Source organism: Mobula birostris, chromosome 9 (assembly GCF_030028105.1).
Source record: "Mobula birostris isolate sMobBir1 chromosome 9, sMobBir1.hap1, whole genome shotgun sequence".
In the NCBI taxonomy this organism is placed as follows: Eukaryota; Metazoa; Chordata; class Chondrichthyes; order Myliobatiformes; family Myliobatidae; genus Mobula; species Mobula birostris.
Window position 1 is genome coordinate 59,781,160 of NC_092378.1, and position 24,495 is coordinate 59,805,654.

The 24,495-nt window shown below is 42.7% G+C and overlaps 2 protein-coding genes across 3 annotated transcripts in view; one reads left to right on the forward strand and one right to left on the reverse strand.

Annotated features, from left to right (window-relative positions):
• Positions 1–3,112: 3,112 nt before the first annotated feature.
• Positions 3,113–24,486, reverse strand: LOC140202790 (glioma pathogenesis-related protein 1-like). The gene is made up of 6 exons (XM_072268131.1): positions 23,133–24,486; positions 7,378–7,623; positions 5,251–5,363; positions 5,087–5,169; positions 4,924–4,947; positions 3,113–4,561 (listed from the first exon to the last, which is right to left on the reverse strand). Exons 1-6 carry the CDS (start codon positions 23,304–23,306, stop codon positions 4,431–4,433), a joined length of 771 nt encoding a protein of 256 aa, XP_072124232.1. The 5' UTR covers positions 23,307–24,486; the 3' UTR covers positions 3,113–4,430.
• The window catches only part of LOC140202789 (uncharacterized), a 52,201-nt gene continuing 49,642 nt past the window's right edge, over positions 21,937–24,495 (forward strand). Inside the window, exon 1 of one of the 2 annotated variants that reach the window (XM_072268128.1) lies at positions 21,937–22,150. The gene's annotated coding sequence lies outside the window, so the exon portion shown is untranslated. Of the gene's footprint in view, positions 22,151–23,601; positions 24,024–24,495 lie in introns of those variants that run through there. The other variant, XM_072268129.1, reaches the window with a different exon arrangement.

Consider the following 24,495-nt stretch of genomic DNA (forward strand, 5'->3'; position numbering starts at 1 on the left):
CATGGCAGTCAAAGCTCAAACTGGGCATGGCACCTGATGATGATGATGATGATGAGTCCACCGTCATGCGCCATGACCCATCCTTTCTGCGGAAGGGCCAGACGGGGCTGTTGAAGGGAGAGGCTGCGGGTCTAATGACACTGCCGTTAATAGGGCTTGAATGGCCTCAGTAATGTCTTGGTGTCCCCCGGCACTCTGTACTGACTGTTACAGATGATCTTAATGGTGGTGGGGGGGGGCGGAGACAACGATAGGTTCCCACTTGGCCGCTCCAACTACAATAGTGGCCCGTGCGACCCCAACGGTAAACCTGCCTCTGTTAGTGTCAAGCGACCAAGGGACTGTCCCTTTAAGACATTAAAACCGAGGATGCGCTCAGGCGAAGCGGCTATGAGGACTCTTACAGGTCCGGGAGGTTGGTTCCCAATGGCTAGGCGGAGTGTGACCTCCTTCGCGGGTAAAAGGGAACCCCCTAAGCCCTCTACCTGCATCTCGGTTCCCTTCCATCCGGCGGGATTGCCCGGGGTGATGGTGTGTTGGGCACCCGTGTCTACGAGTGCCATCCACCTCTGTGTGTTTCCCTTTCCTACGGTCGCAGGCGGCCTGGTAGATGCCGTTGACCAGCGCCCACTCTCTAACAACCGGGTGCCCTCACTGACCGTACTTCATTGCGGGCGCCCGTGTAAATACCACACCCTGCTGGAGTGGGATCGGACCCTCACAGCGGTCACCACCCGATCCCATTGTTGATGCTTTGTTGGTCAGAGAAGCTACCCAGGGCGCTGGCCTCTTGATGAGAGAGGCTCAAGTTGGGGCCCCCCTCATCCAACAGTCGGAGCAACCACGCGGCCAGGTGCTCGCACGGCCGTTGGCGGTACCGATCCGCCAGTTGGGTCAGCTCCATTGGGGAGAAATCCCGGGTCTCGGAGGAACCACGGGCATGCCTCCTTGCGGCTCGGTCATCCCCATCCCCCTCCTCTCTGCGGTGGACCTGGGACACCGTGGTGACGGGTCGAGCGTGCAGGGGTTCGGGGGCATAGAGGGGAGGGCGGTTGTGGGACCTAGCCTCCTCGGGCATCCCCACCTCGTCACTGTTTAGCCATATATCCCCGTCCACCAGCCACGCGTCCAGCTTATCACCGCACTGGACCAGGGCTCGAATCTTTAGCGGGTGCTGCTGCCAGCCAGACCGGCGAGCTGCCCGCGCCTGCTGTAGCTCTATTAGCCTGCAGGCGACTTCAGTCCCCCGACCTCGAGATCGTTGGCTCGAGTCTGGGCAGCTTGTCGCCTGCAGCGTGGAGCAGCGCTGCCGGAGCTCTTCTAACTCCCTGTCCTTCTCGTTGCATAACTGCTGCATCTGGCCGGAAACCCTAACCTGGCGTCTCAGGAGGGACGTGAACAGCTAAAAGGTACCCCTTTGACTCCCTTTGGCTTTGGGCAACCCCGACTTATTAAGGAGGGAGACCAAGTGGTGCTGTATTTTCTCACTACGTGGATCCAACTGCTCGACCAAGCGCTCGTCCGTCCAGCCGGGAATCCTATCCTCAGTGCCTGCACTGGCTTTTTTGCCCCTGTTCCAGAACATTTTCCCACTCCGGTGTCTAGCCAAGATCCCTGAGATCCTTCTCGCAGCGCCAGTTGTTGTAAGTGAGGAAACAGATTCGGTAGGTCTCAAAGGCAAGGACTCTGGACACAGTCTTGGTAGTAAAGGATTTTATTTATAGAAGGCAAACGTGGGAAAATGGCAACAAAAGCAACATGCACACGGGCACAATTTATAGCAATCGGGGAAAAGTCAGATCAGCAGTAAAATACACCCGGACAATTAATAACGAACGTGGGAAAATCGCTACACACACACACAAAAACACAGGAAAAGTCAATACGATACCCGCCACCCCTTGACTCTGTGCAGGCACATCTCTGTGCTATTAGGGACAATAATCAACACTCCCAACCCTATCAATGCACAGCTCACCAATTTCACCAGTGCCGTTCCACAGTTCTCAGCCTGAAGTGGAGCAGGGTGGTCCCTCCGAGACGGCAAAAAGAGAGAGCCCAGCACACATGGCACTCTTTTAGTGCAGGAGGGCTGGAGGGTCCAGCCCAGGTAATTCACAAGGGGGCCAATGGCTCGGTGCCAGAAGAGATAAGCTGATCACAAAGGCCAATCGCCCGAGGCCAAGTACAAGGCTATTTAGAGGGGTCAATGGTTAGGTGTGCATTGATGGATGAGGAGGGGGCAAACCTTGATTGGCAGGTGGCGTGCCTTCCGACCAGGTAGTGGGCAGTGCTGTTACGTGACAGTCACAACCCCGCCAATACAAAGGTACACCCTCCAAACCAGGCAACATCCTTGTAAATGTCCTCTGCACTCTCTCTCTAGTATCCACATCCTTTCTGTTGTGAGGTGACCAGAACTGAACACATTACTCCAAGTGGGGTCTGACCAACATCTTATATAGCTGTAACATTACCTCACGACTCTTGAACTCAATCCCACAGTTGATGAAGGCCAACACACCATACACCTTCTTAACAACACTGTCAACCTGTGCAGCAGCTTAGAGTGTCCTATGGACAAGGACCAAGATCTCTCAGATCCTCCATACTGCCAAGAGTCTTACCATTAATATTGTTTTTTCTTCAGATTTGACCTACCAAAATGAACCTCTTCACACTTATCTGGGTTTAAGTCCATCTGCCAATTCTCAGCCCAGTTCTGCATTCTGTCGATGTCTTGCTGTAACATCTGACAACCCTCCAGACTATCCACAACACCCCCAACCTTTTTGTCATCGGCAAACTTACTAGCCCACCCTTCTACTTCCCCGTCCAGGTCATTTATAAAAAGCACAAAGAGGAGAAGTCCCTGAACAGATCCCTGTGGAACACCACTGACCTCCATAGAATACAAACCATCTACAACCACCTTTTGCCTTCTGTGGACATGTTAATCTAATACTTTTAATATTAAATGTTAACTTAATTCTTTTTAAATGAGGTCGGCAAAAAAAAAGAAAGCAGCAAGCAGGGGAAAAAAAAATCATAGCTGATACTACCCACCCTGTAAACTGCCTTTTCTAAAAGCTCTCTTCTGGAAAGTGTTATAGGGCTATTAAAAACAAAAAAAAACATTATTTTAAAACTTTCTTCCCCAGGTTGTCAATCTCACCAACCATTCAAGTTAGCATGTCACTGTACTGTACTGCACTGTACTGTAGACACTTAAAAACCACTTTTTGTAATGCCTTTTACATTGTAACTATATGCTGGTATGTATATTCAATTTCTCTCCTTTAACCTCTAATCTTTTTGCATCATTCTTTATAACTGTTGAATGTTGACATTTTTAGTTGCATGTCATGCCCTGACCAACACCTCACAGTAAATTCCTGATACATGTAAATATATATGGCAAATAAAGTTGATCCTTCATGAAGTCCCTAAATGCATTGATTCAAATTGATACCAAAATGCTATACTTATTCAAATAATAATCTCTTGTTTTAAAAAACATTTTTAAATGGAACTCCATTTTGAACAATTCTATTGCAGAATGAGTTTAAGGCAGAACCTATTCAGTAAGTTTAGGACAACGCAAATTCAGTTCTGTCCATTAATCCAGAGTGTGGACTATGATCAAATTCCTAACACAAACAAGATAAAATCTGCAAATGCTGGAAATCCAACCAACACACACAAACTGCTAAAGGAACTCTGCAGGCCAGGCAGCATCTATGGAAAAAGGTACAGTCAACATTTCAGGCCAAGACCTGAGAACAGATTCTTGATTTGGCATTGACAAATCTTGAAGCAAGTGTAGAAATAAAACAGTTAATTTTCGAAGTGCAAATTGAAACATGTGAAAGAGTTTCATGTTTTATTAGACTGCATTATAATTGATCTGGGACAGTTAATGCTGAAAACAGAATATAAAGCTCCATTTCCATGTGGCAATGTTGTTAACAATAATGAGCAAAAATTTTCACATCAAAGTACAAAAAGATCAAGACGTATCTCCATAAAAAATTTTAAAAATGTTAATGCAAACTCAAGCTTCAGTTGCTAACCAGAAAAAATTTAGTACCTCCCAAAACTTCCCCTTTCATATTCAGTGATTGTCCTCATCTAAAATATCCTATAGATTTCCAATGCATTCCCTTTTAGATGTTGCTGGTAATTTGAAGTTATTTCCACTATAGAAGTTAACAAACCAACTGACAAATTGAAAAGTTGTCATGAATCACTATTTGAGCTATAGTGCAGATCAAAGTTTGACCTCCATCATGATTCATCAGAAATTTTGAAAGTTGATATCTATGTTTCGTTTTTAACGGAGGTGTCATTTTACTTCCTTACTTTCAGCCACACAAAATCCAGTATTCAGGTCTGATATAAATGCAGACATGGAAGAATGTTGGCATGTACTATATATAGGCAAACATGTTAGTGTACTTCTGCTGTATCAGATATATTCCACCGACAATAATAATAAGAGTCAATGGTCTCATTACTACAACAGCGATGCAGTAATTGCCACATGCAGAGTCTGAATTATCTGTTAAAAGAAAAAAAAGATGTAAAAATACACTACATTTCTTTAAACTGAAATAAATCTTAATGCAATGTTTTACAGTACAGCTGTAAGATAAGGATTCAATTCTTGCTGCTGTCTTTAAGAATCTTACGGTTTGTAACTGTGGGGGTTTTTCTCTGGTTGCTCTGGTTTCCTCACACATTCCAAAGATGTGTGGTTTAGGGTTAGTGAATCATGGGCATGCCATGTTGGTGCTGGAGACACTTGCAAAATCCTTGCTGATTTGATTTAATGCTCTGTAGGTTTCGATGTACATGTGACAAATAAAGCTAATCTATCCCTCTGCTAAATAATTTAAGGGTTTAATATTAAAATGTACTCACTTGTCATCTCACGTGTTGCATTTCCTGATGAAAAGAAAATGAATACACAACAATATTAAATCAACTTTGTCACATACTAGAATTACTGAGTTTTTTTTGTTGATTTCAAAAATCTGAATGATCACATCAAAATATACAAAGAATCTATGTGATTCAAACTTACTGCATAATTTATTTTCACACCAACTGTCAGGGCACTGAGTACATGCTTCTCCTTTTAAATAAGGCTGTCTTGGATAATTTCCACTGCAAGAAAGAATAACACAAAAATATTAATATTTTATTAATTGTACCTTCTAAAAAGAACCCAATACAGGAAAGACTTACGGTGGTCCATAATCGCAAACAAAAATAGTCGAAAGCTTAGAACTGAAGTCAATAATTCCCCCTGGGCAGGTGTGAACTGCACAGCCAACTTTGTAACTCGACGCCCAGACGAGCTTGAAATCAAAACATGGGAGAAGTCATTATTTATGATATTCTACTCTCAAACAAAGCTCCAAAGTTCATGGTAAAATTTCACCCTGATCCAGTTAAAAGTGGCCCAAATTACTTTATTTCCCAGAATAAAGGTATAGATTATTTTCTAAACAGGTGAGAAAATTCAGAAATCAGAGGTGCACAGCAACTTGGAGTCCTCGTGCAGGATTCCCTGAAGGTTAATTTGCATGTTGAGTTGGAGGCAAGGAAGATAAATGCAATGTTAGCATTCATTTCAAGAGGACTAGAATTTCAAAGCTAGGATTGATCAAACCACATCTGGAGTATTGTGAGCTGCTTTTGGCCCCTTATCTAAAAAAGGATATGGTGGCATTAGAGTGTCCAGAGGAGATTTCTGAGAATAATTCAGTGAATGAAAGGGTTAACATGAGGAGTGTTTGATAGCTCTGGGCCTGTACTCACTGGAACTTAGAAGAATGAGGGTTGATCTCATTGAAACCTACCAAATATTAAAACGCCTAGATAGAGTGGACACGGAGATGACGTATCCTATCGTGGGGAGTCTGAGGAGCAGCAGGCACAGCCTCAGAATAGAAGGATGTCTCTTTAGAATGAAGATGAGGAGGAATTTCTCTAGCCAGAAGGTGGTGAATCTGTAGAATTCCTTTCCAGAGAGCGCTGTGCAGGCTATATCATTGCTGTGATGTAATTGTTTGAATTCAAGATGTCTGAAATATGCAAGCCTTCTACTCACTCGACCAAGAATTAAAGCTTTGATAACTGGCACAGCTGAACTTGATAGCTGCCAATCACTTAAAAGTGCCAGTTAATGAAATGTTTGTCCAGCCCCTCTACTGAATTCAAGAACATGGCACTCAGGAGCCCAAGAAAACAGGAACAGAAATAGACCATCTGATACCTCAACTTTGCCCCACCTTTCAGTATGATCATTTCTGAACCCCTTTTCCATCTCAGATCCCCATAAATTTCTCAATCTTTCACAAATGGATTGCCTCTATTCCAAGTACTTCTAAGAAAGCATGCCAGATTGTAATATGCTTGATACCAAATAGAAATTGGAACTGAGATACTGATGAGCCACAAACTTAATGAATTGTGACGTTCTTGGCATTTAAAATCATGTATCTTAGAGTCAAGTTATGAGGCTACAGAAAGTGAGCACCAACTTGAATGGAATTTTTCAGTTACAAAGAGCATTCACAAACAAGCTCACTGAATACAAGTTGCTCATTTCCTATGGTCCATGTTGAGCCTAGCCTGTGCTTGGCTCCCTCCCGCTCCTGTCTGGACAGCAGAGTCATCCAATACAATTGCTAATTTTGGTTAAAAAAATCCCTCCCGTCTCCCCTCTTCTTCCATTCCCCACTCTGGCCTCCTACCTCTTCTTGCCTATGTATCACCTGCCCTTGGTGCCCCTCTTCTTTCCCTTGCTCCTGTGGTCCACTCTCCTCTCCAATCAGATTCCTTCCTCTCCAGCCCTTTACCTTTCCCACATGCCTGGCTTCACCTATCACCTTCCAACTATCCTCCTATCCCTCCCCCACCTTTTTATTCTGGCATTTTTCCTCTTCCTTTTCGGTACTGAAGAAGGTCCTCGGCCCAAAATGTCGACTGTTTGTTCATTTCCATGGATGTTGCCCAATTATCTGTGTTCCTCCGGCATTTACTGTGTTTTCCTTTGCATCCGCAGAATTTCTTGTGTTTATGATAATTATGGAGATGCCAGCAACAGTAATTATATATTCTTCACTAGAGGCATGAGGAATATTATTTCAACCTGTTCTTGCTCACTAAGAGCAGGCCGAAATACTAATATTTACATACATGCTGTGCAAGAGACAGATAACTAGTATGTGGATCATTTATGTAATGGGACAAGAACTATATCATATGAATAAATCATTTATTGCTGAAAAAAAACTGAACTAGTGAGAAAAATGGCATCCTTGATTCTTATTTGACCTGCAAAATTATTTGTTGAAAATATATTACCTGGGTGTAATGACCACATACTCTTCTGCATCTGTTGGAGTTATAATCAAAATATTGAACTTCATCACGCCAATTTTTTATTGCAGCAGGAACATTTAAACTGGAACCTGTCTGGACATAAATGTTCTCTCCTATAGTCTTGAATACCGGATGAAGTTTCCATTTAGTGTGTAGATCTTTGTTGTGATTAAATGTGCATTTCTTACTCCATGCAAGAGCTGCTTCAGCGAGAGTCCTATCCCATGACTAGAAGTAAAAAATAAATAGCCAAGTAAATTAGAGACATATAGCCAAGATCTCAAATGTTCTGCTTTGATTATGTAACCCTCTCACCAGACTTGTATACAAACTTGACTCGTTAGCTAGCTCTGCTAACAGCCATGTAATTCAGCCATGTAACATACTTCTAGGATCTATATGATTTGGGGTTTAACCAAACAGGAATATCGTGATGTTCCAATTAAAGAAACCGCAATTTGAGTGAATGCTGTGTAAGTGCTGCCCTTACAGAATTGTTGGTCTGTCAGAAATAACAGATTGTACACCACATAAATATAAAGAAAGAACATTTACAAATTTCAGCTTTATCAAACGGTTAAGAGGAAAAAAGAAAAAGAAACTAAAAGGGCCTATTAAAGTTCAATTAGTCCAATGTGCATAAGTTCACTGGAGCTGATACTGGAGTGGGCCTACAGTCTACACTCACCACATTCTGAACTTTGCTCAAAGTCCAACTCGAACAAACTGGCTCCCTCTCACAAATTTTGGTCCTTCCTTGTTTGAGCCATTCATCTGCACAAAGCACTTCATGCAACAGGGACTCTCCTCCCAACAGAATCTTCCCTTCTGTCCCGCTCCACAGTTCCCGCCAAAAGCCCCCGGATCAGACTACTGTCCTTCAGAAAACTCTTCCGTACAATCCTCATTGGCTGACTCACATTTCTAAGTTGAACAGCAGGGCTTATTATCTTATCCAAAACTAAAGCATTCTACCAGCAGGATACACTGATTTTGCAGACAACTGCTGAAATGAAATATCTAAAGCACAGCAGTAGAAATCTTAACCATGGCATTACCATTGTTTGATTTTATACTTCTATTACACAATGTTAGCACTTGCATTAAAAAATAATTATGTTAACAATTTGTTCCCACATTTCCATTACTCCATTATTGGAGATCAATAATAAAGGTCATAGAGTTATATAACACATAAAAAAGCCCTTTATCTGAGCTCATCCATGCCAACCAAGATGTCTATGAAAGCCAGTTTTAAATAAGTAGTGCAATCACTCAAATTGAGTATGATATTCTCTTAAAGGGTTGTAAATTCCCATAATGATTTCACACTCCTGTGCATGAATTTGTTAACATAGGGAGGCTGATGCATGGGTAGCTACCACACACTCCTTGACAAATAGAGATCAGCATCAGTGTCATTGAATGCAAGATGATTGGGGACCCCTCACTGCTGCAGCCTTCCTCTGCCTTCACAGCTGTTGTGATGTGTTCACCAGCTCAGCTGTTGAAGTTTTGATTGCATTGCTCTTTGTCTGGAACTTCTGCCTTGATCTTACCCTTAGCTCCTGGTAGTGTGACTCCACCAGGAGCCAAGTGCCAAGTGGCTAAACTCCAGTCAGCATTGCTCTCTAGAGCTCCCAAGTCTCTCCACCACATCAAGATGGTGATCCTCAGAGAAGTTTAAATGACTACACACCCAGTGAGGAATATAAACAGTTACAATATTCTGACAATAGATAAAGAATTGCATTTTAATATGCACTCAGTCGCCACTTTATTAAGTACTGGAGTGGAACCTGATGTGGTCTTCTGCAGTAGCCTGTCCACTTCAAGGTTCAACATGTTGTGCATTCAGAGATGTTCTGCATACCGCTGTTGAAATATGTGGTTATTTGGGTTATTGTCACATTCCTGTTAGCTTGAACCAGTCTGGCCATTCTCCTCTGACCTCTCTGATTAACAAGGCATTTTCTCCCACAGAACTGCCACACACTAGACATTCTTCCTTGCATTCTCTGTAAGTTCTAGAGACTGCTGTGCATGGAATTTTCAGGAAATCAGTAATGCCTGGGATAGTCAAACCTCCCCATCTGATACCTAAAATCATTCCACAAGGTTACTTAGATCACATTTCTACACCTTTCTGATGTTTAGACTAGACAGCAACTGAACTTCTTGACTATGTCTGCATGCTTTGATGCATTGAGCTGTTGCCAAATGATTGGCTGATTAGATATTTGTGTTATTAGGTACACCTGCTCATTAAAGTGGTCACTGAGTGTAAATTTTAAATGGAAGATTAAGGTGTGATCTATTTCAGGTCATTGAAGCATGTACACAGGCCCTTCACTCCCCCAAGTCAGCGACTGCCATCAACCACCTATTTTATAATCCTACCTTACTCCATTTTTATTCTCCCCACATTCTTATTAATTTCTCCCAATTCTATTTCCCAACTACAGACAGCCAAGTAACCTGTAACCAAGTTGGGAATTTCAGAACATGTGTGTGCATTTACAAGAGCTTAAGACAGGAGCAGAATTAGCCCATTCACCTATCAAGTCTGCACTGCCATTCGATCGTGGCTGATTTATTATTCCCACTCGACCCCATTGTCCCGCCTTCTCCCCATAACTTTTGGCACACTTACTAATCAATAACTTATCAACCTCTGCTTTAAACATACCCATGACTTGGCCTCTACGTCTGCCTGAGGCAATGAATTCCACAGATTCACCACCCTCTGGCAAAAAAAATCTTTTCTGATTTACACCTCAAGACAAAGGAGCAGAATTAGGCATTTGGCCCATCGAGTCTGCTCGCCATTCAATCATGGCTGATCCTTTTCTCCCTCCTCAGCCCCACACCCCGGCCTTCTCCTCATAACCTATGATGTCGTGGCCAATCAACAACTTATCAATCTCCACCTTAAATACACTCAATGACTTGGCCTCCACAGCTGCACATGGTAATAAATTCCACAAATTCACCACCCTTTGGCTAAAGCAATTTCTCTGCATCTGTTTTAAATGGACCCTCCTTTCCACATCTACTCTGTCTAGGCCTTTCAACATTCAAAAGGTTTCAATGAGATCCCCCCTCATCCTTCTAAACTCCAGTGAGTACAGACTCAGAACTATCAAATGTTCCTTGTATGATAACCCTTTCATTCCTGGAATTATCCTTGTGAGACTCCGCTGAACCCTCTCCAATGCCAGCACATCTTTTCTTAGATGAGGAACCCAAAACTGTTCACAGTACTCAAGATGAGACCTCACCAGTGCCTAATAAAGCCTCAGAATCACATCCCTGCTCTTGTATTCTAGACCTCTTGAAATGAATGCTAACATTGCATTTACCTTCCTCACCACCGACTCAACCTGCAAGTTAACTTTAGGGTGTTCTGTACAAGGAATCCCAAGTCCCTTTGCATCTCAGATTTTTGGATTTTCTCTCTGTTTAGAAAATAGTCTGCACATTTATTTCTGCTACTAAAGTGCATGACCATGCATTTTCCAACAACATATTTCATTTACCATCCCTTGCCCATTCTCCTAATCTGTCCAAGCCCTTCTGCATCCTACCCGTTTCCTCAACACTACCTGCCTCTCCACCAATCTTTGTACCATCTGCAAACCTGGCAACGAAGTCATCTATTCCATCATCTAAATCATTGATATACAGTATAAAATAAAGCGATACCAACACCGACTCCTGTAGACCACTCACCACTGCCAGCCAACCAGTAAAGGGTCATTTTATTCCCACTCACTGCCTTCTCTATCAAACAGCCAATGCTTTAAACATGGTAGTAAATTTCCTGTAATACCATGGGCTCTTAACTTGGTAAAGCAGCCTCATGTGTAGCACCTTGTCAAAGGGCTTCTGAAAGTCAAAATATACAACATCCACTGCATCCCATTTATCTATCCTGTGTGTAATCTCTCAAAGAATTCCAACAGGTTTGTCAGGCAAGATTTTCCCTTATGGAAACCATACTGACTTTGTCCTATCTTGTTCTGTTTCACCAAGTACTCCATAAGCTCACCCTTAACAATTGACTCCAACATCTTCCTAACCACCGAGGTCAGGATAACTGGTCTATAATTTCTTTTCTGTTGCCTCCCTCCTTTCTTAAAGAGTGGAGTGACATTTACAATTTTCCGGTCCTCTGGCACCACACCAGAGTCCAATGATTTTTGAAAGATCATTACTAATGCCTCCACAATCCCTACCACTACCCCTTTCAGAACCCTAGGGTGCAGTTCACCTGGTCCACGTGACTTATGTACCCTCAGGTCTTTCAGCCTTTTGAGCACCTTCTCCCTTGTCATAGTAACTGCACTCACTTCTCTTTACTTACACCCTTCAGCATCTGGCACACTGCTAGTGTCTTCCATGTGAAGACTGATACAAAATACTCATTTAGTTCATCTGCCAACTCATGTCCCCATTATTACTTTCCCACCCTCATTTTCTAGCAGTCCTATATCCACACCCATCTCTCTCTTTTTTTTAAAACAATATTTGAAAAAGCTTTTACTATCCATTTTGATATTCTTTGCTAGCTTGCTTTCATATCTCATCTTTTCCCTCCTAATGGCTCTTTTAGTTGCTTTTTGTAGGTTTTTAAAAGCTTCCCAATCTTCTGTCTTCCCAATAATTTTTGCTTTGTTGTACTGTATGTCCTCTCTTTTGCTTTTACACTAGCTATGATATACCTTGTAAGCCACGGTTGCACGATTTTGCCATTGGAGCTTCTTTGTTTTTAGAGTACATCTGTACTGCTCCTTCTTCATTTTTCTCCAAAAACCAACACCATTGCTGCCCTGCTGTCGTCCCTGCCAGAATTTCCTGTCAATTTACTTTGACCAACTCCTCTCTTATTCCACTGTAATTTCCTTTACTCCACTGAAATACTGCCAGGCAGACTTTACTTTCTGCCCATTAAATTTCAAGTTGAACTCAATCATATTGTAATCACTGCCTCCCAAGGGTTCTTTTACATTAAGCTCCCTAATCACCCAATCCAGTATAGCTGATCCCCTATTAGGCTCAACGACAAACTGCTCTAAAAAGCCATCTTGTAGGCATTCAACAAACTTGGGAACCATTTCCAATCTGATTTCCCCAATTGACCTGCACGTTGAAATCTCCCATGACTTTCATAACATTGCCCTTTTGACATGCCTTTTCTATTTCCTATTGCAATCTGTAGTGCATATCCCAGCAACTGTTGGGAGGCCTGTATATAACTGCCATCCTTCTAGCCTTGTAGTTTCTTAACTCAATCCACAAAGATTTAACATCTTCTGATCCCATGTCACATCCTTCTACTGATTTGATGCCATTATTTACCAGCAGAGCCACGCCACCCCCTTTGCTGACCTTCCTATTCCTCCAATACAATGTGTAACCTCGGACATTCAGCTCCCAACTACAACCATCCTTCAGCCATGATTCAGTGATGGCCTCAACATCATGCCGGACACTCTAAAAGTGTTACAAGATGATCCACCTTATTTCTTATACTTCATGCATTGAGATATAACACTTTGATCCTGCATCTCCAAAGCACCGATACTCACCCTGCAGGCTGCAATTAGATCCTATCATCTGCCTGCCCTTCCTGACAGTCTGACTGCACACCATCTTTGCTTTTTTTCCCCGAAGTCCCTAACATGGCCTTCAAGGTGCTGCAACCGCCCAGGATTCCAACATTGAGTATGAAGAACACACAACAGCCATTTACTACACTTACAGTAAGAGAGATAGAAAAAGGGGAAACCTTAACAGAAGCTTACGCATATTTAAAGGATTATCCTTTCATACCAAGGCTGTGCTTTCTATTCTTTGAGTCTCCCACTATGGGAACATCCTCTCCACATTAACTCTATACAGGCCTCTCAATGTTTGACGGGTCACAGTGACATCAACCTCCCACCCTCCTCCCCCCATCAATCCTTCTGAACCTCAGTGAGTACAGGCCCAGAAACATCAGGCACTTCTCATGTATTAACCCTTTCATCCCCAGAATCTTTCTCGTAAACTTCTTCCTGATGCTTTCCAGCCTCCAACATCGGCACATCCATCCTTAAATATGGGGCCTAAATCTACTCACGATACTTCAAATGTGTTCTGACCAAGACCTTATAAAGCCTCAGTATTGCATCCTTGCTTTTGTATTCCATTCTCCTCAGAATGAATACTAACAATAATGAGGTGGCCTACAGGGAAGAAGTCATTTCTCTGACACAGTGGTGTCAAGAAAACAACCTCTCCCTTAATGTCCCAAAAACAAACGAGCTGGTTGTGGATTACAGGAGGAATGGAGACGGGCTAACCCCTGTTGACATCAGTGGACCTGGGGCTGAGAGGGTAAACAGCTTTAAGTCCCTCGGCATCTACGTTACTGAGGACCTCACGTGGTCTGTACATACCAGCTGTGTGGTGAAAGAGGCACAACAGCACCTCTTTCATCTCAGACGGTTGAGGAAGTTTCTACAGGGGCACAACTGAGAACATCCTGACTGGCTGCATCACTGCCTGGTATGGGAACTGTACCTCCCTTAACCGCAGGATTCTGCAGAGAGTGGTGCAGACAGCCCAGCGCATCTGTAGTTGTGAACTTACCATAATTCAGGACATTTACAAAGGCAGATGTGTAAAAAGGGCTGAAAGGATCATTGGGGACCCAAGTCACCTCAACCACTACCTATTCCAGCTGCTACCGTCTGGGAAACGGTACCGCAGCATAAAAACCAGCGCCAACAGGCTCCGGGACAGCTTCCTCAATGCATGCCCTCTAGTATTGGACATTTCCGCTTTGGAAAAGAGGCATTCTCTGTCTCCTCTATCTATGCCTTTCATAATCTTATAAATCTCTATCAGTTCTCCTCTTAGCCTCTGCTGATTTCGAAAAGGCAACCAAATTTTATGCAACCTCTCATTATAGCACATGCCCTCTAATCCGGGCAACATCCTGGTAAACCTCTTCTGCATCCTGAACATCATTCCTATAACACGGCAACCAAGGTGCAATTTACTAAGGTGCAACACTTCACACTTGATGTTGTCCCCTGCGGTACATCAGGCAACCCAGTACATACGGAAAGTGTGCAAGGAGCCGGCCAGATTCAAACCCATGACCACTTGAGTTGCAGCGAAGAGGCAAAGTCCAGATGCCACTACACCACTGGCTTGCAAACACTCCACATTTCGTCAGGCTAAACTCCATCTGCCATATCTACAATTGATCTAGTCATAGTCATACTTTATTGATCCCGGGGGAAATTGGTTAATATCCCACTGCATTCCTTGCCAGTCATTGACACTATCCAATCTTTGTATCATCTACAGTCCTACTAACTCATCCATCCACATATTCAGAAGTGTGGTAGACAGAGAGATCTGTGAATATAGCTCCACAATTCGTTGAAAGTGGCTTCAAAAGGTAGATAGGATTGTAAAGAACACTTTTGGCACATTGGCCTTCATAAATCAAAGTACGAGTACAGGAGTTGAGATGTTACATTAAAGTTGTATAAGATGTTGGTGAGGCTGACTTAGGACTACTGTGTGCAGTGCTGGTCACCTCCCTACAGGAAAGATACCAAAAAGATTGAAAGAGTGCCTAAAAAATTTACAAGGGTGTTGCCTGGACCTGAGGAGCTGAGTTACAGGGAAAGGTGGAACACGTTAGGACTTTATTCTCTGGACTGTAGAGGAATGAGGGGAGATTTAGAAGTATACAAAATTATGAGGGGTATAGGTAGGGTAAATCAACCAGGCTTTCTCCACTGAGGATAGGCGAAACTAGAACTACAGGTCATGGGTTAACAGTGAAAGGTGAAATATTTAAGGGAACATGAGGGGGAACGTCTTCACTCATAGGGTGTGCAAGTGCGGAACAGGCTGCCAGTGGAAGTGGTGAATGCTGGTTCCATTTCAGAATTTAATTATTTATCGATACGTTGTGGAACAGACCCGATCAGCTTACCACCCAGCAGCCCACCTATTTAGAGACTTACTTACTGCCCATTATGCCATTGGTGCTTCGGGCTGCAGCCAAACTATTTAACCTAACCTAATCACAGGACAATTTACAATGACCAACTGGTACATCTTTGAACTGTGGGAGGAAACTGGAGCACCCATAGGAAACCCACACCGTCACAGGGTGAACACAGAAACTCCTTACAGAAAGTGCCAGAATTGAACTCCAAACTCTGGAATGCCCCAAGCTACTGTACAACAGAGTTGTGCTAACCACTAGGAGAAATTTGGATAAGTATATGAATGGGAGGGGTATGGTTCAGGTGCAGGTTGATGGTTGTAGGCAGAATAATATGTTGGCATGGACTAGATGGAGTGAAGGCCTGTTTAGAAACATAGAAAGCTACAGCACAATACAGGCCCTTACCTTAGAAATTACCTAGGGTTACCCATAGCCCACTATTTTTCTGAGCTCCATGTACCTATCCAAGAGTCTCTTAAAAGACCCTACTGTATTCGTCTCCACCACCATTGCCAGCAGCCCATTCCACACACTCACCACTCTCTGTGTAAAAAACTTACCCCTGACATCTCCTCTGTACCAACTTCCAAGCACCTTAAAACTGTGCTATTAAGTTCTATGACTCTATGCATTTAAAGTCTGTAACTTTAGTGTTCTTGCTAAACAAGGTTCATGATCTATGAGTGAATATGTAATTAAACTCTAAAGTCTGGAATATAAAATTAATGCCATTGACACTCACTTCCAAGTTACTCATTTGCAAGCCATGGCCTGCTACCCAAGATCCATATTCCATTTATCAACATCACATGATGGAAGCCACCCATGTGTTGTGCAAAAGCATTGAAAATGTTCCTCTACTGTCAAAAGCTGTAGCAGAGGGAAGAACAAATTTTCAGATTGCAACTTTTGCAGAAGCACCAGAAATTATGAAAAACCAGGGTGCTGTTGCTGCATAGTCTCAGCGACCTGCAGTTTGGATATTCATCATATATTTTAAATTAGAAGAATGAGGGGAAGGGTACTCATTGAAACTTATTGAATATTGAAAGGCCTGGATGGAATGGATGTGGAGAGGATTTTCCTATTGTCAGGGAGTCTAGGAACAGATAGCAGTCTCAGAATAGAGGAATGGCCCTTTAGAGCAGAGATGAGGAGAAATTTCTTTAGCCAGAAGGTGGTGGACGTAGAATTCATTGCTGTGGGCGGTTGTAGAGGCCAAGTCATTGGGCATATTTAAAGCAGAGGTTGAAAAATTCTTGATTAGTAAGGGTGCCAAAGGTTTCAGGGAAAAGCCTGAAGAATGGTGTTGAGAGGGATAATAAATTAGCCATGATGGAATAATAGAGCAGACTTGATGGGCTGAATGGCTTAATTCTGCTCCTATGTCTTTTTGATCTTATGGACTTATAATCCTATTCACCTCAGTTGCTGATGTGTGGAGCTTGTCCATCCCCTCTGACTGCATGGGCTCCCTGCCCTATCCCAAAGACCTGGTGTCAGGTTAATTGGTTTGAAATCACCCTTGAGTGTGGCAAGTGGTATCAATAATTAAATGGAAAGTTGGAGTGGTTGAGAGAATGTGAAGAGTACAGGGAATACAGAGAGGGACAATGTAACTGATGGAATCATAGACAATTCCAGCACAGAAGCAGGCCCTTTAGCCCATCCAGTCTGTGCCAAACTTATTCTATCTGATCCCATTGACCTGCACTTGAACCATAGTCCTCCACTCTCTCCCATCTATGTACTTATCCAAGTGTCATTTACGAAGGGTGATTGATAAGTTTGCGGCCTAAGATAGAATGAGTCAATTTTAGAAAACCTAGCACATTTATTTTTCAACATAGTCCCCTCCTATGTGTACACACTTAGTCCAGTGGTCGTGGAGCATACAGATCCCTTCTTTGTAGAAGTGGTCCACAGCAGAGGTGATTGATAAGTTTGTGGCCTAAAGTAGAAGGAAATGAGTTATGAACTTCAAACTTTCTGTATTATCACTCAAAGAGTTGAACTGCACGTGCATGTAACGACAGCGTCTTGTATCTCCAGGTGGTCCACAGCAGGGGTGATTGATAGGTTCGTGGGCTAAGATAGAAGGAGATGAGTTATACAGCTTTTGTTACATGCACATGCAGTTCAACTCTGAGTGAAAATGCAGAAAGTTTGAAGTTTCTCCTCATCTCCTTCTACTATAGGCCACGAACTTATCAATCACCCTTGCTGTGGATCATTTCTGGAGGTCCAAGACGCCGACTTCTACACAGAAGGGATCCGTATGCTCCACGACCGCTGGACTAAGTGTGTAAATGTAGGAAAAATAAATGTGCTACATTTTCTAAAATTGACTCCTTCTACCTTAGGCCACGAACTTATCAATCACCCCTCGTAAATTTTGAAATCAAACCTGTATCCACCACTTCTGCTGGCAGCTTGTTCCACAATCATACCATGCTCTGGAGCCAGCAGACGCAACATGGCAAAAGGCCTTCCACCACATCATAACAATTAACAGTAAAATCAGAAATACACATTACCTGACATTGTTGAATGGGAAACAACATTAAGGTGCCCAATTGAAAGATGAGAAGCTGTTCCTCAAACCTGAGAACAGTATAGGTGACTACTTTGCAGATCTCCTCTGTTCAATTGGTAAGCATGATTTTGGATTTTCTGTCACCCATCCCTCTAATTTTCTGTCCCTCTTTTACTCTATATTCTCTGCCCTGGGACTCTTGCTCCAGCAAAGCTCAACACAAATTCAAGAAATAACAAGACACATTGCAGCTTCTAAAGTCAACACTTGAATTCCAAGAGTTCAGGTAACCACTAACACCAGCATTTTCCATCTTGGTTTCAGATTTCTGACATCACCTGTATTATTAATTGATTTAGAGAAACAGTGACCATGATGTAGTGCCAAACTTTTGTTCTAAGATGAATCTAACCCTTCCTCCTATATAGCCCTCCATTGTTCTATTATCCGTGAGTCTATTTAATGACTGACTCTTTCATTAAAAGGCTTTCATTTATTTAGAGATACAACACTGGACAGGCCCTTCCAGCCCCATGAGCAGTGCTGCCCAACAACCCAGTTTAATCACTATACACAATGTCCAATTAACCTACTAATCGATAGGTCTTTGGACTATGGGTGGAAACCAGAGCACCCGGAAGTCCACACGTTGACCGGGAGAAGAAATGAACTCCAAACTTTAGCGCCCTGAGCCGTAACCACAGCGCACCCTCTATTTTTTGTTAGCAACCCCAGTGTATCCATGGGCACAACTAAATATCTGCAACTTTTTTTTATATTTGCCTATAACTCATACTTGGCACGTGGCCAACTGGTTAAGGCATTGGTCTAGTAATCTGAAGGTCGCTAGTTCGAACCTCAGCTGAGGCAATGTGTTGTGTCCTTGAGCAGGGCACTTAACCACACATTGCTCTGCGACGACGCCATTGCCAAGCTGTATCGGCCCTAGTGCCCTTCCCTTGAACAACATCGGTGGCGTGGAGAGGGGAGACTTGCAGCATGGGCAACTGCCAGTCTTCCATACAACCTTGCCCAGGCCTGCGCCCTGGAAACCTTCCAAGGCGCAAATCCATGGTCTCACGAGACTAACGGATGCCTATAACTCATACACTGATCTAAACCATTTGCCATTAAACAGTTTAAGGTCAGTAACATTGAATCATTATTCATTTCTATAGATGCTGCCTGACCTGCTGAGAAGCTCCAGCATTTTGTGTGTTATTCTGGATTTCCAGCATTTGCAGAAACTCTTGTATTTATAACTTAAACCATTTATTTTAATTTATTTTGTATTTGTATAATATCCCCGAAGTTACTCAAAAATATACTCAGTGATAGGCTATCTTAGATTGGGTGTTATGTAATAACTGAAGTCTTATTAGGGAGCGTAATATAAAGGAACCCTTGGGAGGTAGTGATCATAATGTGATTAACTTCATACTGCAATTTGAGAGGGAGAAGTATAACTCACGTGTATCAGTATCACAATGGAATAAAGGGAATTACAAAGGCTGAGGGAGGCACTTGCCCAGGTGGATTGGAGGTGGATACTGACAGGAATGACAGCAGAGCAGAGATGGCTGAAGTTCTCAAACAGCAGAGCTAGGCAGTCGTGGCTTACAAGGGAAGTTAAGGACTGCATAAAAGTTAAGGAAAGGGTATATAAGGTAGCAAAAGTGAATGGGAAGTTGGATGATTGGGAAACTTTGAAATCCAACAAAAGGCAACTAAAAAAGCTATAAGAAGGGAAAAGATGAAATATGAGGGCAGACTAGCCGATAATATAAAGCAGGATGCCAAAAGCTCTTTCAGTATATAAATGGTAAAAGGGAGGTGAGAGTTGATATTGGACCACTGGAAAATGATGCTGGTGAGGAAGTAATGGGGGACAAAGAAATAGTAGATGAACTTAATGGGTACTTTAGTCATAGTCATACTTTATTGATCCCGGGGAAAATTGGTTTTCATTACAGTTGCACCATAAATAATAAATAGTAATAAAATCATAAATAGTTAAATAGTAATATGTAAATATGTAAATTGTGCCAGGAAATAAGTCCAGGACCAGCCTATTGGCTCAGGGTGTCTGACCCTCCAAAGGAGGAGTTGTAAAGTTTGATGGCCACAGGCAGGAATGACTTCCTATGACGCCCTGTGTTGCATCTCGGTGGGATGAGTCTCTGGCTGAATGTACTCCTGTGCCCACCCAGTACATTATGTAGTGGATGGGAGACATTGATCAAGATGGCATGCAACTTAGACAGCATCCTCTTTTCAGACACCACCGTGAGAGAGTCCAGTTCCATCCCCACAACATCACTGGCCTTACGAATGAGTTTGTTGATTCTGTTGGTGTCTGCTACCCTCATCCTGCTGCCCCAGCACACAACAGCAAACATGATAGCACTGGCCACCACAGACTCATAGAACATCCTCAGCATCGTCCAGCAGATGTTAAAGGACCTCAGTCTCCTCAGGAAATAGAGACGGCATCTTCCTTCACCTTGGAAGACAATAGCAGTGTGCCAGAGGTCCATGAGTGTCAGGGAGCAGGAGTGAGTGCCATTGCTATTAGAAAGGAAAAAGTGCAAGGCAAGCTCAAAGGTCTTTAGGTGGTCAAGTCACCTGGGCCAGTTGGACTACATCCCAGAGTCCTGAGAGAGGTTGCTGAAGAGATAATGGATGCATTGGTTATAAACTTTTAAGAATCACTTGATTCTGGCATGGTCCTGGAAGACTGGAAGATTGCAAATGTCACACCACTCTATAAGAATGGAAGAAGGTTTAAGAAAGGAAATTATTAGCCTAACCTCAGTGGTCTGGAAAGTGTTGGAGTCTATTATTAAGGATGGAGTTTCGTGGTACTTGGAGACTAATGATAAAATAAGTCAAAATCAGCACAGTTTCTATCAAGGGAAATCTTGTTTGATAAATTTGTTGGAGTTCTCTGAGGAAGTTACAAGCAGGGTGGATGAAGGAGAGGCAATGGAGGTCATTTAGTTGGATTTTCAAAAGGCATTTCTTAAGGTGCCACACATGAGGCTGCTTAACAAGATAAAATCCCATGGTGTTACAGGAAAGACACTAGCATAGATAGAGGAATAGCTGACAGGCAGTGAGTGGGAATAAAAGGGGTCTTTTCTGGTTGGCTATCAGTGATTAGTGGTGTTCCTGAGGAGTCAGTATTGGGATCACTGCTTTTCATATTGCTCATCAATGATTTAGATAGTGGAATTGATGAGTTTGCAGGAACATTTGTGGATGATACGAAGATAGCTGGAGGGGTATGTAGTACTGAGGAAGAAATGTGATTGCAACAGGACTTGACAAATTGGAAGAATGGGCAAAAAAGTGGCAGATGGAATACAGTGTTGGGAATTGTATGATAATGCATTTTGGTAAAAGGAACAATAGTACAGACTATTATCTAAATAGGAAGAAGTCTCAAACATCAGAGGTGTAGAGGGACTTAGAAGTCCTCATGCAAGACCCCCAGGAGGTTAATTTACAGGTTGAGTCTTTGATAAAGAAGGCAAATGCAATATTGACACATGTTTCAACAGGAATTGAATATAAAAGCAAGGAGATAATGCTGAGCCTTTATAAGACACTAGTCAGGCTGCACTTGGAGTATTGTCAACGTTTTTGTGACCATATCTCAGAAAGGATGTGTTGTCATTGGAGAAAGTCCAGAGGAGGTTCACAAGGATGATTGTGGGAGTGAAGGGGTTAACATATGAGGAGCGTTTGGCAGCTTTGCGCCTGTGCTCACTGGAATTTAGAAGGATGCAGGGGGATTTCATTTAAATGGATAGGATCGATGTGGGAGAGGATGTTTCCTAAGGTCCAGTGGGGATCATCGGTCAGGGCTTCAAAGAATATGGCGAGAAAGCAGAACTAGAGGTCACAGCCACAAAATTGAGGGGCAACCCTTTAGAACACAGGTCAGGGGGTTCTTGTTTTTTATTAGCCAGAGAGTAGTAAACCTGTGAAACGTCCTACCACAGACTGCGATAGAGGTCAAATCTATGCGTATATTTTAGGCGGAAGTTGATCGTTTCCTGATCGATCAGGGCTTCAAAGAATATGGCGAAAAAGCAGGTGTATGGGGCCGAGTGGGATCCGGGATCAGCCATGATGGATGGCGGAGCCGATTCGATGGGCTGAATAGCCTAATTCTGCACCTATGTCTTATAAAGGTAATTAGTAGTCACATGTGCCCTAGCTATTCCTCCCCGCCCCTTCTCTAATTTGTTTTTCTTCTCTTTCACCCCACCTTGCGTTGTTTTTTTTCCCATTTGTACTATCTTGACTGCTGCGAGTTTTAGTTTTTTCAGTTGTAATTTTATATGTGATACGCTGCTTTAAAACGCACGTTAGAGTGAATAATTTTACCGAGAGAATACTGTACCTTGAATTATTGGAAAATGTAAACGCATACATTTTCTATGTATTACAGTATTTACGATATTTACTCAACAGTATTTACCCAAATGTACACATTGTAACAGCATTTACTCAAAGGGACATTGTATTTTCTATATTCGCTATGTAACTGCTACTAGCTCAGTGGAAAGTATTCACTATGTAGCCATGACTTTTGACCTAATCACTATTAATTCATGAAGAGAACGAGAATGAAACCAAGTAGGAAGATAACGGTGGCGAGTGAGGTAATGAAATATATGGCAGTATGTCAAAACAAGACCAATTAAGAAATAACTGTGGCTAGGGATGAGGGGACACCTGGTCTAAAAAGTAAACTAGGACATAATTAATTGGGGAGTAAAACAATAGCGGAAGGTCGAGAGCGGACGTATTGATGATATGTGATCACAGGCCGTCCGGATATGATAATGTAGCTAAGATAGGAGATTGCTATAAAGAATGCTGTGTACAAGCCTCGATGGGCAGTCAGCTACTAGCTTTCTGATTGTCTCAGCTTTGATTTGCAAATTAAAGTTTAAAACGTCTTGAAGGATTTTCTGCGTCTCCTTGTTGTTTGTAAGAAACGAGAAACCACGACAGAATCCCTCAATCAAGAGCATTAAAAAACCCACAAATTTAGTTTACTCTAAGCGTTAGAATATAGTTTTACTTTTTGGATAATCACTTCGTCTCTTGAAAATGTGTTAGGATGTCGCGCTGCTATATAAACTTAGGTGAAATATTTCCCCTTACCATGTACAGCATGTCGCTGGCGGGAGGGTCAACTTCAGAGCGATACAGATTGTGGGTATTGACGCATTCCTTGATGAAATCCTCATTGTCGATATCAACAGCTGCTCCCACTCTAAACGCAGCGAAGTAAAAGAGTACGTTAAGTGAAATCTTGCTGAATCCCCGCAGGTCCATATTGAGAAGTTCGAAGTACCGGAATTTTGGAACAGGAAGTTCAACAATTGTGTCCCCGATTCTGCTGCGGATTGATGATTCTCTCCCAGTTCTTACTTTCAGAAGTTAAGATGATCAGTATTTATCAGCAAATTTTCTCTTCCAATAATCGATATCGAATGGGTTGGGCGGAGGTGACTGGCGCCGCCTTTCCATTGCCTAACCCTTGCCGGGTTGAGTGGGCGGAGGGTGACAGCAACCCGCAGAGTACTCCGGATATCAAATACCTCAAGAAGGAGGAACTCGACCAAACCAGACGGCGAAAAACATAGATCTCCAGAAGAAAACTAACCCGCAGTCACTCACTATTCACTTTAAAAATGACACATCGAAAAGGAAGTTGATTTCCCAGCCCGGGTGAAAAATCTCATCTAAGTTATATCTTATCCGTTGCTTTAAATCCTTGCACGCTTTTCTTACCTTTGTGTTGAGGAAACTGGGTCTGGAAGGGTCATATACTGTACCTCCAGTGACTTTTTGAAAGAGTCCTGAGGAAGTGTCTCGGCTCTAAACCTCTTCTATACTCTTTTCCATAGAGGCTCCCTGGCCTGCTGAGTTCCTCCAGCATTTTGTTTTTGTGTTCTTTTGAAAGAGCTGCTGCTTTTGAAGATAGTGGATGCACTGGCTGTTAAATTCCTAAATTCAATAGATCCTAGGATCCTTCCCACAGATGGAAAGGTAGGAAATGTCATTCCATTACATTAAAAGTCCAACAATCCCTTATCCGGTTTTTTAAAAATCCTCCTGAAGGTTCCGCAACTGGCTCGCATTCCCTTTAAACCAGGGGTTCCCAAGCTTTTTTTATGCTATGGACCCCAGGTTGGGAACCCATTTCTCACATTCACTTTAAATTTTTTTGGGCCTCATTGCCCACATTCCCTTTAAACACACTAGAGCTCGAATTCCCACATTTCCTTTAAACTCACTAGAGCTCGAATTCCCACATTCGCTTTAAACACATTAGAGCTCGAATTCCCACATTCCCCTTAAACTCACTGGAGCTCGAATTTCCACATTGCTTTTAAACTCACCGGGACCCCAGTCCTCATATTTCCTTCTGGTACTCCTAATTCTACCCCTCTTGGTACTTCTCTTATTACCACTTTAGTATTTTTGCACTGCTCCAGAATTACATTACAGTAGTTACACC

What these genes read in the sequence shown, in the direction of transcription:
- LOC140202790 (XM_072268131.1), bottom strand. Translation starts at nt 23,306, where the DNA reads ATGGACCTGCGGGGATTCAGCAAGATTTCACTTAACGTACTCTTTTAC. An exon ending in TATGTGGTCATTACACCCAG is followed by an intron (nt 5,364 to 7,377) that starts GTAATATATTTT and finishes TTTGATTTCAAG; the next exon opens with CTCGTCTGGGCGTCGAGTTA. An exon ending in TGCAACACGTGAGATGACAA is followed by an intron (nt 4,562 to 4,923) that starts GTGAGTACATTT and finishes TTCTTTTAACAG; the next exon opens with ATAATTCAGACTCTGCATGT.